The 19,873-nt window shown below is 33.9% G+C and overlaps 1 protein-coding gene across 1 annotated transcript in view; it reads right to left on the reverse strand.

The window, feature by feature from the left end:
* The window catches only part of LOC106457281 (fasciclin-1-like), a 99,571-nt gene that overhangs the window by 19,127 nt on the left and 60,571 nt on the right, over positions 1-19,873 (reverse strand). The window contains exons 2-6 of the mRNA XM_022383144.1: positions 8,890-9,037; positions 5,467-5,576; positions 4,316-4,497; positions 2,570-2,678; positions 1,559-1,709 (exon numbers count right to left, since the gene is read on the reverse strand). Of these exons, the coding sequence (XP_022238852.1) occupies positions 1,559-1,709; positions 2,570-2,678; positions 4,316-4,497; positions 5,467-5,576; positions 8,890-9,037 (700 nt within the window). The remainder of the gene's footprint in view (positions 1-1,558; positions 1,710-2,569; positions 2,679-4,315; positions 4,498-5,466; positions 5,577-8,889; positions 9,038-19,873) is intronic.

Consider the following 19,873-nt stretch of genomic DNA (forward strand, 5'->3'; position numbering starts at 1 on the left):
CGCTGCTTGAAACTTTGTAGAATGGACAGGCAACTGCCTATTGTAGAGACACAAGTGTAGAGGACGACGTTTCGAAAGTCTTCCGCCTCTACAACAGGCAGTTGCCTTCCATTCTACAAAGTTTCAAGCAGCGTTCTTTATTTCGTGGAAATTTGATACCACTTTGTACTGGCAAAAGGAAATGCTCTTCTCCAGATTTCACGAAAGAGGATATGAGTATTAGAAATCTGATACTGAAAATATAAAATAAGCACTAAAATATACCTGCATAGCGAGCGTCATGGAAACGCAATGCCATTTAATAGCTGTTTTTTCATGATTAGGGATTTTCATACGAAAAAAAAAGAAATGAGATTGAGATTTTAGGTATTTTTAGCTTCTTATTGTGTAGCTGTTGATGAGCACATAACTACACAATGGGCTTTCTGTGCTGTGCCTACCACGGGTATCGAAACCTGGTTGTTAGAGTTATGAGCCTACTGAATTGTCGATGAGCCGCTGGGAGGGGGTATCTTGTAAAGAAAGTTGAATTATTTTATAAGGATATCAATAATATAATGTGTCATCTAAGACATATTTTCTAGATATAACAGAACGCTGGTAGTCAATTTTGTTTTTTTTGTTTTTTGTTCAGGATATTCGCATAAAATTTCACAGGGCTAACTGCGATATTCGTCCCTAATTTTGATCTGATAGACTAAAGGGAAGGCATCTAGTCAATAATACTAACACTCACTGTTAACTCTTGAACTACTCTTATGTGACCGAATAGTAGGATCTTACCGTCTCTCCTCTAACGCATCCAAAGACCCAATGTGCGCCCCCCAGTAGCACAGCGGTGTGTCTGCGGACTTACAACGCTAGAAACCGGTACCCGTGGTGGGCAGAGCACAGATAGCCCATTGTGTAGCTTTGTGATTAATTAGAATGTTTAAACTAATAAACAATTGTTTACTACTTTACTACCTAATGTCCACGGTTGTTTTGATGTTCAAGAATGATTAGACTAATAAACAATGGTTCATTACTTTACTACCTAATATTTACGGCTATTTTGATGTTCAAGAATGTTTAGACTAATAAACAATGGTTCATTACTTTACTACCTAATGTTAATGGCTATTTTGATGTTCAAGAATGATTAGACTAATAAACAATGGTTCATTACTTTACTACCTAATATTTACGGCTATTTTGATGTTCAAGAATGTTTAAACTGATAAACGTCTGTTCTAAATGAAACCATAAATTTGGAATGAAATTATAGCCATCATTTACAGGACTGATTTATGTGGGCATTAATTGTAGTGAAACATATGATGAAATTAATTCATAACCAGCTAAAATTTATAGAAAACTGACTATTAATGAAGATAAAACAGAAACGTTTTGTGTCATATTTTTAAACTCTCGTGGCTTAAATTTAGGCAATCAGACCTTTATATTTTATCAAAATAATTTATTTCCTTATCATATAAATCCTTCCTATAAAATTGAATGAAGTAGATAAAACTCGCTTTATGTATTACACTGATGCAAAAAAGTAAACGCAACTTACACGTATAACCATTTCCTTGACTGTTTGTTTGGTTAACCAATGATAATTCGACTTTCAGTTGCGTGGGATCATAAGCATCTGTTCGATATGGTTTCATCCCCATAGTTCGGGTGAATAGCACTATTTTGGGGATGATATGTCCCTTAATAACCTGTAGGAAAATTCGAAGACAATTATTTAGAAAATATGGGTATTTTGATCATTTAACTACTTTATATATATCTGTTAATGATTTTGGCATATTAACAAAAAATCTTTAATTATGGACTCATTAACCCAGTAACATACAGGTAACAAATCTACCTTTATTGCTTAACATACATACAAATGCTCCAATTTTGTAGTTAAATGCTCTTACTTCCAGATAAACGGTTTAAGTAGACCATGGAATTGTTTCTGTTGGTTCTTCAATTTGATCAATGTTACCTTCTAAATAACATATTCACCTATAACCTATAGAGCAATATAGACCTATTTAAGTACGAAATTCAAATAAGTAATTTTTTCTACCGTATTTTTGTAACATGTGCACTAGAGGATTAACTGAAGAGTATATATTTACACAGACGTACTTACATCTAGAGAAATATTAATCTCTTACAGATTATGACAGCACTTAATCCCTTTATAATGTTTACATAGTCTAATCCATTTGAAAATATTTCTTCACTCAAAACATTTAAACTCGAAGATGTGTCAAAAGTGTTAAAATATTTTTCACAGTTATTTGAACTTCCGAAATTGATGCCATCAATTGTGGCATATTCCACAAAATAAAGTTGAGAAGAAGAAGAAGAAATTAACAGAATCTTGTACAAAAATACTTCGTTATGTATTTAGTTAAGACTTTAGAGATGGTTTACCTTTGTTGTCCATAAGTAAAAAAAAAACTTCAAATAGTTGCTGGTGATTAACTTCAAAATACATTGGCTTAATTTGAAAAGAGCCACCTTTCAAAATTCAGATAGTAATTGGAATGTTGCAATCTCTGTCATAAAGTGAAACCCTTACTTTGCTGTCAATATCATTTCCTTCTCCTACAGGCAGAAAAAAAGTATGATTTCCAACACGAGTAAACAATTCGATCACATCTTCCGATCGAACGCGTGATGCAAAAGCTCTGCAATTAAAAAAAAGAACTGGTGTTATTAAACGCTGTATATATATACAAAACTTGAAAGTAAAACAACACTAACTTTTGTTAAAAAATTTAAAATTTAAGCACAATAATAAAGATATTTTTAAAAAACGATACTGCTTTCATGACTTTGTCTAAACACTGATGAGTCAAGGTATCAGTAATACTTGTGCATTAAATTATTATGGTAACATGCATTATCATTAGTTCCTTATTTCATTTTTGAATGCTCTAAAATAATCTTAATTGTAATATTTAGGTTATTGTTCTGTAATGTGGCGCGCTCTTAACGGGAAATTTTAAAACCCTTTTCCAGGTGCTGTACTGGTGTACATTACATAGGCATGTTGATTTTCAGTCAAATTCCACGTTCTCTGGTACATTTACTATCTACTAATAAGAAGTATCCATTCTTTTTTTATATTGGTACGAATGTAGTTATTTATTTAATATAATTATAACTGAACTTGCCTCATGATTTTCAAACGAGACCGAAAACTCGAGCGCTTTCGAATAATTCACTATTATTCTTCATTGCCTCATTTTAGCACCGTATTTCGTAAGTATTGGCCAAATCATTTCTTGAAGTTACATTTCGTGTTTTTCCCTATAACACCCTTGTCCAATAATTGATATCCCCCGATGGGACAGCGGTAAGTTTACGGATTTACAACGTTAAAATCTGGGTTTGATTCCACGCGGTAGATACAGTAGATAGCCCAATATGGCTTTGCTTTGAAATAATCACCCAACCAATTATTGATTAATTGCTATGATGAATGTACCATCTTAAAAATTCAAATCTGATTTAACTTTTTTACATTAACACTTTCTGACCACAAATAAAAACCTGCGCTACCACAACAGGTTTCTTGTTTACAATAAAAGTACAATAGTGCTAAATAATTAAATATTTTGAATATCGTTAATTAAGGAATATACTTGCAATATTTTAAAAACTTTCAAAAAATCCTTCATCTTCATTTCATGGGCACAGTGAAAACTATTTTCCCTTTCGTGAGTTTTTGTTGTCACACTAATATGGCGGATAGCAGCAACTTCAATGAATACCAGAATACAGGATATGGGTATTTTAATCTAATTTAGCCCATCAGAGTTCTAACAAGAATATTTTTTTCACTGGCCTGAAACTTGTATGTCATCCCTGTTAACCCTACTGCTTAGTGTGAAGAACAATAGATTTCATTCAAGGCTATTATAATTGTCTAGTGAGAAAAACATTGAGATACTAAGGACGAATGAATGTGATCTACGTCTTCTAGTTACAGATAAATAAAACAATTTTAGCTGTTGAGTTATATAACCGAGTATTTTGGTGCCATTTTTGACAGTTCCGTGAAATGGTTCACAGCCTTGAGCAGTGTAAATCGGACGTTTTTTTTTTCTTAGGATCTGTGCGTGATTCTTTAAAAGCATTAAATCAGTTTAATTCGGCTAAATATTTCTTTTAAATATAAACAGTAAGCATTCTTAAATGAATTCTTTCTAAAACTTTTGTTAAACATACAAATGAACGATAAATAAATGGAATGTATGGGAATAACAGCCTTTCAGAAGAGTTTTTCTAATTACAAAGTTTATAGAACCTTCATACTAACCCTAAGTTTTCTTGTAGGTTGTATTTACGTGGCTGGATGAGGAATTCCCAGGCGTCAGGTGGTAAGTTGGTGTTGGATCTATAAGGTTCCAAGACTTCGTCGATAATTAGTAGCTTTTGGTTTCCGTCTTTTATGTTGTACTCCCGTTCCTCAATTATCTTAGCGTTATTGACAAAATACTCCTGGAAGCAAATAAAAGACAATAAAAAATTGTCTTCCATTTGTAGCAGTATAGCCTGAACAACATATATCTACTTACTTTTCTGTCTGTCTTTTTATTAAAGTCGCTGTTACCAGTTGTGTTATCATTGTTTGTACGTGATAGAAGAAGCACTAGAAAAAAGTAAGATACCGCTTATGATGAGCTCCAATCTCTAATGCGATGGTCTTCATTTCTATCACTAAATAGATGCAACAAAGTTATAAATATAGCAGACCTAAAATATAGGTGTATTTATGCACATATGCTGTTGTTAGCAGCATTACATTTTTAGAACCAGTTCCTCTTGTAGTAGTATGTTTATAATACAAAATAATCTAGTTATGTTCGTAATAAACTAAAAATTATTCATAATGCTTACTCAGTCCTAAAGGCATTGTCCCTAATCTCTTCACAATAGTTGTAAGATCACTGGCAAAATCCCCAAAAGAAAAAAATCTTCCTTTCGTCACAAAGGTTTGAAAAACCTCCAAGACGTAACTTGAGTCAAGCGTTACAATGAAAACAGTTTGGCCTTAGTGTTAAATCTTCTTAACTTTCAAATAAGAAATGAATACTATAACCAAACAGAGCTATTATTTCAGCATATACTCTTGTATAAAATACCTAATCAACCATATCCTATATAGTGTACGGTTCCATGGACATTTTGAGTATCTTTAGAAATTAGAATATATTCAGAACGAGACCCAGAAGAAGAATGGTCAACTATTCGAAAGCGCTCGAGTTTTGGGTCTCGTTTTGAAAACATTACAACTTTTGTAGATGATCCTGTGTGCTAACTACTTAACCTGAATTTAGAAATTAGAAACAGTTTACAGTTACAGTTGGACGTAATAATTAACAATTAACGTACGTGATGTAATTAGAAATAATTCCTTAAATACACATGGAAACATGATAATAAAACAACAAAAACAAAAAAGATTACCTTCTCTTCTTTGTCGTCAGAATCTGAAGTAGTGAGATACAAAGGGGCATTCTGCTGGTTGTTGGAGTTGATAACATCAGGAAAAATATCTTTTGTGACAACAAAATTAACTGAAAATCCGAATAGATTAGGCTGATTAGAGGGAACGTTTACTGGAAATACCTAACGAATAAACAACTTCAACGTTGAATTAAAACTTTAGAATTTACGAAAAAAAAAACCTGTTTAATTATTTACAAATTGAACATCCTTAGATGCGAAACTAAAAGTTAAAATATTAATGAGTAAAATTATTTTTATGGGGCAATTAATGATTATTAATTATTTTTATAGAGCAATTAATGATTATTAATTATTTTTATAGAGCAATTAATGACTATTAATTATTTTTATAGAGCAATTAATAATTATTAATTATTTTTATAGAGCAATTAATGATTATTAATTATTTTTATAGAGCAATTAATGATTATTAATTATTTTTATAGAGCAAAGCAAAACCCTCGAATAAAGTAATAATCAAATTAAAGTGTCACAACAATGGATTTTTCTGAAAAAAAGTTTTTTAAGATGTTAATTGTACGTTGGCAGAAACTAGTAAGTTTTATTTGCTTAGTAGTACAGTTTTATGTACGTCTTATGTTTGGTTTTTACTCAGACTACTCCAAAATGTAGACCTTCAGTTGCCAACACGGTGTAAAAAAGTTAGGTGTTTTATCACAAAGCTGCACAATGGACTATCTGCGCTGATTTCACCGCGTGGAATCGTACCCCGAATTTTGGCAGTGCAAGTCAATAAACTTACTTCTAATCCACCAAGGGACGTGTAAACAGGAATTTGTCTATTGAACGAAATGTTACAATCAGGATTCCGAATTAGTACAACTAGATTTAATACCGAATTAGTTTTAATTATGTAGGATTCGTAGTATATGTTTCTGTATTAATGACGGGATTTTCCAACTTTTCTGGCCACGGTGGAACAGCGGTAAGTCTACGAAATTACAAGGCTAAAATCCGGGAATCGATTCCCCGCGATGGACAAAGTAAATAGCCCAAATTGGCTTTGTTCTAGAACAGACAAACAAACAATGAAACACCAGGTTTCATCTTTTACGATGTTCCATTTATTTTCCCTAATCCCACTCATACTCAAATCTTCTGTGTGCGAATAACCCCAGTGTGCGAAATTTTGTAAATGACAAACTACTCTCAAAGGGGCAAAAAAAAACAAATATATTTTATATGTTTTTCACTTTTTTTATGGTTCTTGAAGGCAAACACAAATTATGGTTCAAATCTATATAACGATTGGACAGTTTAATTTTATCAATTTCACTACGTTTACCTAATAAATTTGTAATTATGGCAATTTCACTACGTTTACCTAATAAATTTATAATTATGGCAATTTCACTACATTTACCTAATAAATTTGTAATTATGGCAAGTATTGTTTCTAGCAGATCTCGCCTATGGGGGTTTTATCATCAAGGACTACCCAATAAAAGTACGAAGTCCAGTAAATTAATTTTTAGTAAAAGATAGGGTTGAAGTTTGATTTCGTATAACTTGTTCTTAAAGTGAAGGTATTTATATATGTCATTAATGTACAGTGACGTATATTATTCGATATATTCGCAGATCCACAGTCCAGCACACTAATCGCTCTGCCACTCTCGACTCGCCACATGGGTAGAACACCAAATCAACCATCTTTTTCTTATCACTTTAAGTTTAATAGAATCTACGCACAAAAATCAAAGGTTATAGTTTTGACCACGCAGGACGCATATATATATATGTTCAAATAAATGCTTTCACAGGCCACATTGCATTTTGTTCCCGGAAATTAGTTTATTTTTTTTAACTTAGGCACAAAGCTACACAATGGGCTATCCGTGCTCTGTCCACGACGGGTATCGAAACTCGGTTTCTAGCGTTGTAAGTCCGCAAACGTACTGCTGTGCCACTGGAGGGCAGGACATTAGTTATCGATGTGCAAAACAGCAACATGACATTATTCAACTCGCATGTCGTCAGTCAGACTTGAAATATAACTGATATACTCTTCCTAGCACTCGAGTCCTATATTTTTTTATGCTTTTTTTTTCAATGTGCCCCTAAAATCAGGGAGTATGCCATATGGAACAAAGGTATGGTTATTTATTTAGCAGAAAACTTATGTTTACCAACTTTATAGAAAAACTAATTATGTGCATTGAAGTCTATTTGAAAGTTTAGTTTATTGAGTATTAAAGGAATGGCTAGAATTAAGAAAATATAACACCTCCCCAGTGTCTCAGCAGTAAGTCTGAAGACTTATAACACTAAAAGCCAGGTTTCGATACCAGAAGTGGGCGGCAAAGAAGAGAAAATAACGTTAGATTATTGGTATTCGACTTTTGACTAGTTAGACTTCTGTGGTTTTAAGCAGTTACTATGAAATTTTTCTAGCCTAAAGAGAAATTACTGATGGGAAAATATCAAACTACGGATTCTAAGTAACCGAAATACGTGTTACAATTATCTACATTCTTCAGTTGTTGTTATAACAAGCTAAATAACAAGTTCACTGGAATAAATATAACGATTTTGTTCAATTAACATGAATTAATCAGACATAATGATAATAAAGAAAACATTTTAATCGAGCCATATAAAATATAACAAAAAACACTTCAATATAACTTTTACTGTAAATATACTGAATACACGTTAATTTTAGAAGTATATACTGTCAAATTACGTGTATAAGACGTATTCCAACAGCAGTGAGAAATACCACTAAAAGTTACTAAATTTAAATAAATTATGCGAGTCACTTCCAAACATAACTTTTTAATATCAAAAATCTCGATTAATTAACTGAGTTATTTTTAATCTTCGGTATTCAGTTTTGAAAGGTGGTAAGTCAACAATTTCCAAACCATGGTGTCGCGAACACCCGCTGGGTCGCGGGACAAAACATAAATAAACTTTAATTAAATGTTTTTGGATAAACAAGACCAAAACGCAAAATATAAGACTTCACTGAAATATATTAGAACAGTATACTCTCCTCCCTACTGGAGCACGTGTTCCAAAAAAATTGCCTGATTACTCAGATGAGTTGTAAGATGCAAGTTTGGGAAGCCTGTATAAGTATGAAATAGATTGACTATTACGTAGCAACAAAATAATAAATAAATATAAATACAGTAAATATTAGGTAAATATTATCTCAAGTTTCATGTCATATTATCAGTAAATAAAGCGTAATGAACAGTTGTAGAACATTATGCGCGTTTTCTCGCTACAAACTGATATTTTTAGTGCTCTGAATGTTTCTTATTCAGATGTCTGGTAATGTTTTCTGGCATCACATCCTGTCATAACTTACCTACATAAAAGGTACCCAGAACACATCCTGTCATAACTTACCTACATAAAAGGTAGCCAGTCTACTTTCCTCTTCTGCTGTAAACTGGCGAAACTTGTCAAATGCCTCATTGGTGGGAGCAAAGACCGTAACCTTCCGCTTCCTGAGGAACAGCTGAATCACCTCGTCCTGGTTCACGAGGTCAAGAAACTATAGAACAAAGAAATCGGTTGTTAATAAACTCATAACTTTGTTCAATCAAACTCAAATCATTCAAATAATATCACTACAAACACAAAAATCTTTAATTTTGTTTTAAGCTCTATCATCAAAGAAATCGAATTGATAATATCAAAATGAACTGGAGATAAAAAAAAATAATCGCGTTTAAAACCATTTATTTTATTAAACGAAATCAATATAATCCAGTCTTATCGTCTAATAATCAAAGTTTGCAATTACTTTGAGAGCAAACAAAGCTATTTCAATTTGTGCAAGCTTAAGATCTCAGCCATCAGAGTCAGTTCTTCAGAATGAATCCTACTAATATCTGGTAGGTTATTACGTGATGAAACATGATCTATAATTTAACTTGAAAGGTTGCCAAGAAACAGTGGTCACAATAACTTTTTCTTCATCGAGACCATATATGTTTGTTGAACGTTAACGGCGCACTATTTCCAATGTGTCAGTTACGTTATTTTTTTATCAGATTTTACGTAACAAAACTGGAATCAGACTTTCTATTCTGTCGCCGAAATTAATCATGCAATCCGATTGTTCATTGAAAGAAGAAATACACGAATTTATGAAATTGAGACCAAATATATCTCTGATTTCAATACGTGTCTGTTTAGTGTACTACTTCATAAGCATTTCATTTTCTCGCTCTCTCTTGATCACAAACGCTTATCATGTCGGTCACGGTTATTCGTTTACGATTTCAGTTATCATGAAACTTTTCTAGTGGAAATCGGGTTGAATTAAGATATGGACTGATAATAATGTCATCAAGTACGGCTATAACTCAGATGTAAAATCTAACGACGACTACGATTATTTTCACCTGGTTTCTTTTTATGACATGTGACAGAAATATTTCACGCAAGTCTTTCTGTTTTCGTGATTTAAGCTATCTAATAAGTGAGGTAAGTGTTACTAGTAAATCCAATCTGGTCGAGGCCATTTTTAGTTTCAGTTAACACCCATGAACGTAATAAGTATTAACAGTTTATAAACAATGATAAAAAAACACAAAAAAATAAAAACCTTTCACGCGACATTCTCGGATGGTTCTAAAATGCTTACTAATCCAGACTGAATACTGGCACCATAATCACAAAATAGACTAAAACCACTAAAAATTTATTCCAGAAATGATTTATGAGTAATTTTAATTACTTGAAGAAATTCTCCCTTTGGTTTGATTTTTTTTTCCTATTCTTCAAATTGCTTCCTTTACACGAAATAAAAACCTTTTTGTAAAATTGATTAAGCCAAGTATCAAAATTTGTTGAAAACACGAAAAGAAAGGTGGGTAATTCTAGTAGTTAAATATAAATCGACTTCAATTCTAAGCAATCAGGTTTATATAAGTAATAGCCCATTGTGTAGCTTTGTGCTTAATTACAAATAAACATACAATCCACTATTCACTGGTAAAAACGTAGCCCAAGAGTTGCCTTCCCTCTAGTCTATCACCTCTAAATTAAGAACGGCTAGTGCATACAGCCCTTGGTTAGCTTTTCGCGAAATTCAAAACGAACAAAAATCCTGTGCTCTGCCCACCACGGGTATCGAAACCCGGTTTCTAGCATTGTAAGTCCGCAGACATATTGAATAGTGGAATTGACCGTCACATTATAACGCCTCCACGGCTGAAAGGGTGAGATTCGAACCAGTGATCTACAGATTGTGAATCTAGAACCATAACCCCCAGGCCATGCCAAGAGGCCATGAGAGGAATAAAACCATAAGTATGGTACATTGTGATATATATATAGTTATTTGTGATAGGTTTTTAAACATTGTTTTAGATACATAAATAGAGAAGAAATCAAGTATCATAAACAAACAACTTCTTTGATATTTTGATATTCGTTTTAAGGAGGTCATTGAACTATAGGTATTTGTTATGTTTGTGTGTGTGCAAAACTAAATTATAAACTATTACGTTGATTCAAAAACTTCCTACATTTTTCTTAGTATTCTTATTATTTTGGCCTCCCCAATGGCACAGCGGCATGTCTGCGGACTTACAACGCTAGAAACCGGTTTTCGATACCCGAGGTGGGCAGAGCACAGATAGCCCATTCTGCAGCTATGGTAATATTTTGCCAGGTGGTTAGGGCGCTCGACTCGCAATCTGGGGGTCGCGGGTTCGAATCCCTGTCCCACCAAACATGAAAAAAAAAAAGGACGGATAGCTTTTATGTTATTTTTTATAGATGTCATGGTGGATGTTATTACTTTCAAAAACATACACATAATAAATAGTACTCTTCATAAAATATTTCGTAGAATAGTCTATTTAAGACACTTTGGGATTATTTAAAAATACAAAATAATAAGTTTGTTTGTTTTGAATTTCGCACAAAGCTACACGACGGCTATCTGCACTAGCCGTCCCTAATTTAGCAGTGTAAGACTAGAGGGGAGGCAGCTAGTCATCATCACCCACCGCCAACTCTTGGGCTACTCTTTTACCAACGAACAGTGGGATTGATTGTTACATCATAACGCCCCCACGGCTGAAGGGGTGAACAAAAGATAGGCTGCGAGAAGTTGCATATTCGGTGAGTTGCACCTAATTAATCTAACAGACTTAAGGAACAACCCATAACAGACTTTAGGAACATACCATAACAGACTTGAGGAACATACCATAACAGACTTAAGGAACAACCCATAACAGACTTTAGGAACATACCATAACAGACTTGAGGAACATACCATAACAGACTTTAGGAACATACCATAACAGACTTGAGGAACATACCATAACAGACTTGAGGAACATATCATTACAGACTTGAGGAACATACCATTACAAACTTAAGGAACATACCATAACAGACTTGAGGAACATACCATAACAGACTTAAGGAACAACCCATAACAGACTTTAGGAACAACCCATAACAGACTTTAGGAACATACCATTACAGACTTAAGGAACATACCATAACAGACTTTAGGAACATACCATAACAGACTTAAGGAACATACCATAACAGACTTGAGGAACATACAATAACAGACTTAAGGAACATACCATAACAGACTTGAGGAACATACCATAACAGACTTGAGGAACATACCATAACAGACTTGAGGAACATACCAAACTTCCCTCCTATCGTAAATATATTATCTACATAAACAGAAAACACAGAAGCTATTTCAATATAACTTCAGAAATATCCATAAATAAAATGTCAGAATAGAATGTGTCTATAAGTTAACTTTTGACTATCTTATATATATATTGTGAACCGTGGTGTCTGTCCGTACGTTCGTCTGTCTCCCGTTTGAAAAGCTGCACACGCAGGCAAATTTCAACTTTCACTTTTTAAATGACAGGAGAACAGACATGAATAATGTTGATGCCAAATTTTATTTCTCAAGCAGGATATTCTACACTAAGATTGTTAGGAATTAATAACACTATCGTCCACATTTCCAAATGTGACGTAACTTAAAGAATAAAAACGTTGATTTAACCATATTTTATTATTGAGCGGCTCTTCTATGGTAATAGTTGCATGCCCCACCAACTCTCCCTTTAAGGCGCGAACCCCACAGTTTGCGCACTACTGGTCTAAATGATTCCCAACCTATCTTCCCTATGGACCCCTTCACGAAGCAATGTCGCGACCAGCCTTACTCACCTAGGTCTATTTGCATAAGCTGATCCTATAATGAATGAAAGTGTCACTATTATAAATAGGTAGATAAGGTAAAGAAATTGGAAAAAAATACTATTTTCATGTAAACGAACATAGTTTTGTATCTTCTTTTTAACTAAAATATGGAAGCTCCATCTTTATCGTTAGGTCTGTGAGACCACAGGTTGAGAGCCACGGATCTAGATTATCAAAACTAGTTTAAAATGTGTCTTTCTTCAATCTGCGTACCCGAAAATGCTGTTTTTACATTATTACCAGTAAACAATAAACCAATAATAAGTAAATATTAACCAAATTTAAATGTTTTATTTAATGCGAATAAGTTTGAATTTTTGATAGTACACAAAATGATATTAATAATCATTAGCTAAATCAACCAAGCAGTGAATTAAGCTGAAATTTGACAACAATTACGTAATCGACAAATAAAAAGCCTAAGCAACAATGGATTACCATACGTTGTTGCTTAACAAGCAACTTAAACTTCAAATTAAGATGGGGTCCATACTTCACCGGCTTTTTTCACACACTTTTCTAAATTATTCACACACAAATCGCTTGTGGGTCCATGACTTTGTTGGTTACAGAGTTTCTAATAACGTCTGAATCTCGCACAAATATTTAACCATAAACTTTCCATTTACTCCCAAAATTTATTGCTCAGATTTCATATGTATTTTACGTGGTTAATGAACCTGTCACGGCCTGGTGATTAGGGTACTCGACTCGCAATCTGCGAGTCGAGGGTTCGAATCCCGTCAGCGAAAATGGTCGTCCTTTCAGCCGTTGAGCGTTATAATGCGACTGCCAATCATACTTTTTGTTGGTAAAAGAGTATCCCACGAGTTGGTCGATGGGTGGTGTTCACTAGCTGCCTTCCATCTAATCTATCGCTTCTAAATGGCCGTCGAGTAGCTTTGCACAAAATTCAACAAGCAAATAAATATATAGAATATGAGTGATTTCATCAATTTGTATGGTTACTTCTTCACACTGAGAACTGTGACTGGCAAATACACGATAATTACTCAATCTGATGCAATATGTGGGCCCCCACCGGTAATGAAAAGTATATATAAATCAAGTCGGTATTTGAGAGTCAAGTAATAAAATGAACCACCGTTACATAGTAAGTTCTGATTTTAGTGTATATTTTACCACTGATACGGAAGTAGACATATTGGACAGATATGAATCTTAATCATCTTACATTAATCACTTCTAGGCTAATGAGGATAAATTATCCTGAAACAAAACAAAAAAGACCTGGTAATAAGATAGTTGGATGTATGAAGATTTTATAAATAAAACATAGTCGGAGCTAACATACACTCCCGCTCATTCATTGGCAGAAACAACTTAGGCCATAAAAAAGTTGAATTAATAACCTAACTTATTCTCCTTTAGTCTAGAGTGTTACATATGTATGAGACATTATATTCAAATTGGTCCACTTTGTAGACACTGTTCTCGCTTCGGTAAGTAATCGATCGTATCATCAGCCATTGTAAAAAAGAAAAATGGAAAATATTAAATATGCATATTACAGCACAGAAGAACAAGTAATTTAAAAATTCAATTTTTCAACCAGTTGAATTTCCATTTACAACGTAAAACTTATAATAGTGATATAATTGATTAATGAATATAATCAATAATATTGCGCCATATCCAAAAAGCTCAAACCCAGGGCGTTTCTTCAGTCAGATCCAGCTTGAGTAACAGACAAAATATATTAAAATTTTCCTTCGTTTACGTTCAATAATGTATGGCTCATAAACGAACCAGTGGTTGTAAAAATCGCAAACTAACGTTTTAGATGGAATTGGCTTGACGAAGATTTTATACTTCCCACTAGGATAGGTCTTAAGTCTAGCATCGTGACAAACACGTACTTACTTGTCAACATTAGCTCTATATACACTATCAGATATTTGCATGAGAAAGCAGTAGCTCTGTTCTGGAATAAAGTAGTTCTTGGACTCTTTATGTAAATATAACTTGCACTAAGGAAATTAAACATTTTGTAATGTTTTGTTGACTGGAAAAAAATCATTAACGTTGCCAAGGTGGAAGAGTTAGTTAATTCAACGATTCAGCTGAGGCTCTAAGTGAACAACAGACTACTTGAAATATATATGTATTATCTAACTATTGTTACCCGCTACTTAAAAAGTATCACTTGGAAACCTAATTTTAATTTTGTTAAACGAAATTAGATGACAGACTAGAGGGAAGGCAGCAAGTCAACAACACCTCAACTTTTGTGCTACTCTAATCGAATAGTCAGATCTGACCAACGCTCTAAGAACGTATCCCTAAAGTGTGGAATGCGATTTGTTATTTTGTTTGTTTGTTGCTGTTTGTGTGTGTGTGTGTGTGTGTGTGTGACAACGAGATGCAAACAAGGGACACACGGGTCCACAGTCCAGCACGCTAATCACTAGGCCACGCCCGGCCCATACGTAAATCGTAAAGCAATATCGCTCCTTTGCAACCTACTATGGCAAAAAGTGAAACTTGCTCAAGTTAAAAAAATGATACAGTTCTTTGTAACTTGTTTGAGAACGTAATATCACAAAAAGAAAAACTACAATGTACCCAAGACATAAAAAACAGCTCTTTGACATCTTGTTGTTTGAGATGAACGACTTGGTAATACATTATTTTCAAAAAAACACAATACTTAATTAAGATCGAGTATTGCATTAAAGATAACTCAGATTTTGTTTGGGGAAAAATTAATATGACGTAACATCTTAACATCCTTTTTCGTGTATAGAGTAAATTTGTTCAATTCTGTACTCTATGTGAAATATCTTAGTTTTAAACTTAGAACATCGCTCTTTACATTTTGACATCACGAAATATAGTTATCATTAGTAAATTTATTTTAAGGGTATTTTAATGTTTTAGCGATTTCTCTGATATTACTTTTAAAATATCGTAAATGTAAAATTTAAGATGCATACGATATTTGATCTGGTAAAATCTCCAAAACTTGAGTGTAAGGATACTAGTATAGTCACTAACTATGTATATTAAATCATTGAGTATGGCGAACTCCGCTGCTCATGTTTAGAGTTTCTTACCGTGATAAAGCCCCCTAGTGGCTCAGCGGTAAGTCTGCAGGCTTACGATGCTGAAAATCGGATTTCGATACCCGTGGTGGGCAGAGCACAAATAGCCCATGGTGTAACTTTGTGTTTCAAAACAACCAAACAAACCAAGAGAAGAAAGCTCCCCCCCCCCATGGTTCAGCGGTAAGTCTGCAGGCTTACGATGCTGAAAATCGGACTTTGATACCCGTGGTGGGCAGAGCACAAATAGCCCATGGTGTAGCTTTGTATTTCAAATCAACCAAAACAAACCAACCATGATAAAATCATGTCACAATAGAAGGCATACATTGTGACTGTAGAAAACAATGCAATACTTATTACTTCTATACTGCAACCTTATTTACTGGACAAACAGATATTTAAGATTATCTCGTGATTCAATCTAGCATCACTTCACCACATTTCCAAGGCCGTAAAATATTTTTAAAAATTTATATTTATTCTGACTTTACAGTTATGATGATAATACTAATACTTTGTATTTCTAGTTCTTATGAATGTAAATACATGACTGGAACTTCAATTCCAGAAAGTAAGTTCTCCAATCAAAGAAGAACAACTTTATTTAAGAAGAAAAATTATGCAACCCACCATTTTTTTCAGGTATCATAAGAAAAGCACAAGCTACTTGATTCAGATGAAGCAGAAGATTTCACAATTCTTCTCATTTCAAAAGCAAATAATGCCCATTTTAACAGAAAAAAAAGTCACTTACTTTTACCTTTTCTCTGTTAAAATGGACATTATTTCATTATTTAAAAGTAAGTGCCCGTTTTAACAAAGAAAAAGTCCCTTACATTTAAATGATGTCCATTTTAACAGAGAAAAGGTCACTTTTAAATAATGCCCGTTTTAACAGAGAAAAGGGTACTTTTAAATAATGCCCGTTTTAACAGAGAAAAAGTCACTTACTTTTAAATAATGCCCATTTTAACAGAGAAAAGGTCACTTACTTTTAAATAATACCCATTTAACAGAGAAAAGGCCACTTGCTTTTAAATAATGCCCGTTTTAACAGAGAAAAAGTCACTTGCTTTTAAATAATGCCCGTTTTAACAGAGAAAAAGTCACTTACTTTTAAATCATAAATAGAAAGTCAATGTCATACATCCTTTTCAAGAAGGAAAAGAATGACAAAACTTACCCGACAATATAATTTTTTTTTTCAAATAGAACAGTCGAAAATATACTATATTGCATTTTAGGAATTCTACGACAACCTTTTCAAAGATATACTAAGACGATATAGCTCACTGCTTCTAAACGGTATGTATGTCTGGAGTTTCCTAATGGAGGACCACGCAGTCCAAATACTTTCAGACAACAAAACGACTATTTCAAACAACAAAAGATGCCAATAGCACCGTGCACACGTGAAATATTTGCTAAAGTCCATAAGAAATGAAAAAGAACTTGCAACGATATATTCAATAGGAACACTACAAATTTCAAGTGTCTTAAATTCCGCCAATTTCTTCAGGATGTTATTCGAACCTCGCCCTTAAATTATCCATTATTCAAGCGTTCACGAGTCAAAGCTTTAGGTACGCCCACCGTTACGAATTTTATCTTGTACACCTTCATACTATATACCCATTATTTCAAATTCATGTTAAAAATCAATGTTAGTATTCTGTACGTTTTGTAGGTTTGATCGCACTAGTTTTACTAGTTCCTACTGAAAGTAATGGTATTAAATTATTTAGCTATTTTTGAATCTTTTCTCCTCAAATCCTTGTAGTTTAGTAGGGTACCTTATTGCTGAAAACAGAACTGTAAAAACATTAAACTCAGTTATTTGCCCTCGCTTCATGGTCATATAAATATATATTAAAATAATAAAGACATATATCAAAAATACAAACTTCACTAAATGAGAGGTTTCTTACACAAACAACAGTACCAAATCATCTACCTTTTCTCTGAAATACAAACTTCACTAAATGAGAGGGGGGTCTTACACAAACAACAGTACCAAATCACCTATCTTTTCTCTGAAATACAAACTTCACTAAATGAGAAGGGGGTCTTACACAAACAACAGTACCAAATCATCTATCTTTTCTCTGAGCAATAAAGAATGCTTTTTATTTTGAAGAAAGTTTTTCTGTTAGAAAATTAGCAAGCATTTAATGAAAGTATAATTGACCAGAGTATTCTATATTCTCAGTTATAGATGGAGTTTCGATTGGTTTAACACATATTTTTCCTGGATACAATGATAACATTTAGTTACAATAACATAACGAAACAAGGCAGTAAACTGATTATTGTACTTGCATTGAATTAAGTAAAAAGGAAAATGGTAGACAGACTATCAAGGGGGAAAAATCCCATTTACTTCCTTAGTTTCGAATTTAAGATAAAATAAAAAAAAGAGGAGATGGGAAATCGATGAGCAACGTTAAAAACAGATGTTTAGGGTTGTCTTGATCGTTGGTATGTACGGCAGATGGTTTAGGGTTGATGTTACACAAGGTCTACTTGCTCAAAGCGCCACCATGCTGAAAGAAGATCGATATGATTACTCATGCGGCAGAGGCGAATAACAAGACGACCTAAATTAGGTGCAGTAGAACTGTCACGAAGTTTAGGAAATGTTTCAGTTCAATCGCGAAATATAAAATAAGATAGCACATACTATTATGCTTTCTATTGCGCGAAATATTTTGTATTATTTTTCAGTCAATACAATTCGACTCCAGACCGTTATTAGACTATGGCTCAATGGTAACATGTAGTATGAATAACAACCAACGGTTGATACCCCAAAAATTACAAAATAGTGTAATACGTCTCGCCCACCGCCTCCCTCACTACATACCAGCGTGCTACGTTGAAAAACACACCTCAATACAAGAACGCATTTCTAAACTTGCCATCAGATACTACAAAAAAAGCCACCCACCGGAATTCACTCACAGCCGAATTTCATAAAATTGCCGCTACCCCCATTTCATGGTGCAACTATCTATCCCCATACAACATGATACACAACACCACCATGATCTAGAAAACTATTAAGAGTATACTTTATTCTATGTATAACTATTTAAATTTTCAGTCTTTTTTCAGATCTTCATCCCTTCAATAGCTCATCACTCGGGCACTAGCCGGGCTTTTCTTTCGGTCCCGACTAGTGAAAGTGGGTTTTCTCGGGGTACTCCAGTTTCCCCCCACACCAAATTCTTAGGCATTGGATCTATAGATCCCAGCCATGGCACTTGGATTCACTGATCCCAGACAGGCCCTGTAAAGGCCCGTTTGCTTCAGTTTGTTTCGATAATTTGTCAACAATGGTTGCCGACTTGCTCCTTCTACAAGATCAACGGGCCTCTGCTACGCCTTGGGCCTACCTTCACTTCCGCACACTTGCCTCATCATCATCTGTATATGTGTATATATATATATACTTAATGGATTTTTGTTTTTTCTCGTTCATTTTATTTATTTATTATTATTAATTTTTCATTTATTTATTTTCCTACTTCTTCGCCCATATGGCTCATTAAAACGCTGACCACTCATTGCTAATCTTCGAGCACCCCTGATTATTAATTATTTCTCCTGAAATAATTAAGTTTAAATCAAAATAACTGCCAGAAATACGCGAAGTATGCTTAACTTAAATTTATGTATAACCACAGATTGTTAAAAGTAAGAGTATTACATACTACTAAATCCGGAAATTGGCAACGCTGTTACCTAAAGAAATCCAAATAAAATCATCTTCTATTTGTTTGTTTTGAATTTCGCGCAAAGCTACACGAGGGCTATCTACACTAGCCGTCCCTAATTTAGCAGTGTAAGACTAGAGCTAGTCATCACCACCCACTGCCAACTCTTGGGCTATGCTTTTACCAACGAATAGTGGGATTGACCGTCACATTATAACGGCCCCACGGCTGAAAGGGCGAGCATGTTTGGTGGGACAGGGATTCGAACCCACGACCCTCAGATTGCGAGTAGAGTGCTCTAACCACCTGGCCATGCCGGGCCCATCTTCTATTTTCGCT

This window comes from Limulus polyphemus, unplaced genomic scaffold, assembly GCF_000517525.1.
Source record: "Limulus polyphemus unplaced genomic scaffold, Limulus_polyphemus-2.1.2 Scaffold311, whole genome shotgun sequence".
Taxonomy (NCBI): Eukaryota; Metazoa; Arthropoda; class Merostomata; order Xiphosura; family Limulidae; genus Limulus; species Limulus polyphemus.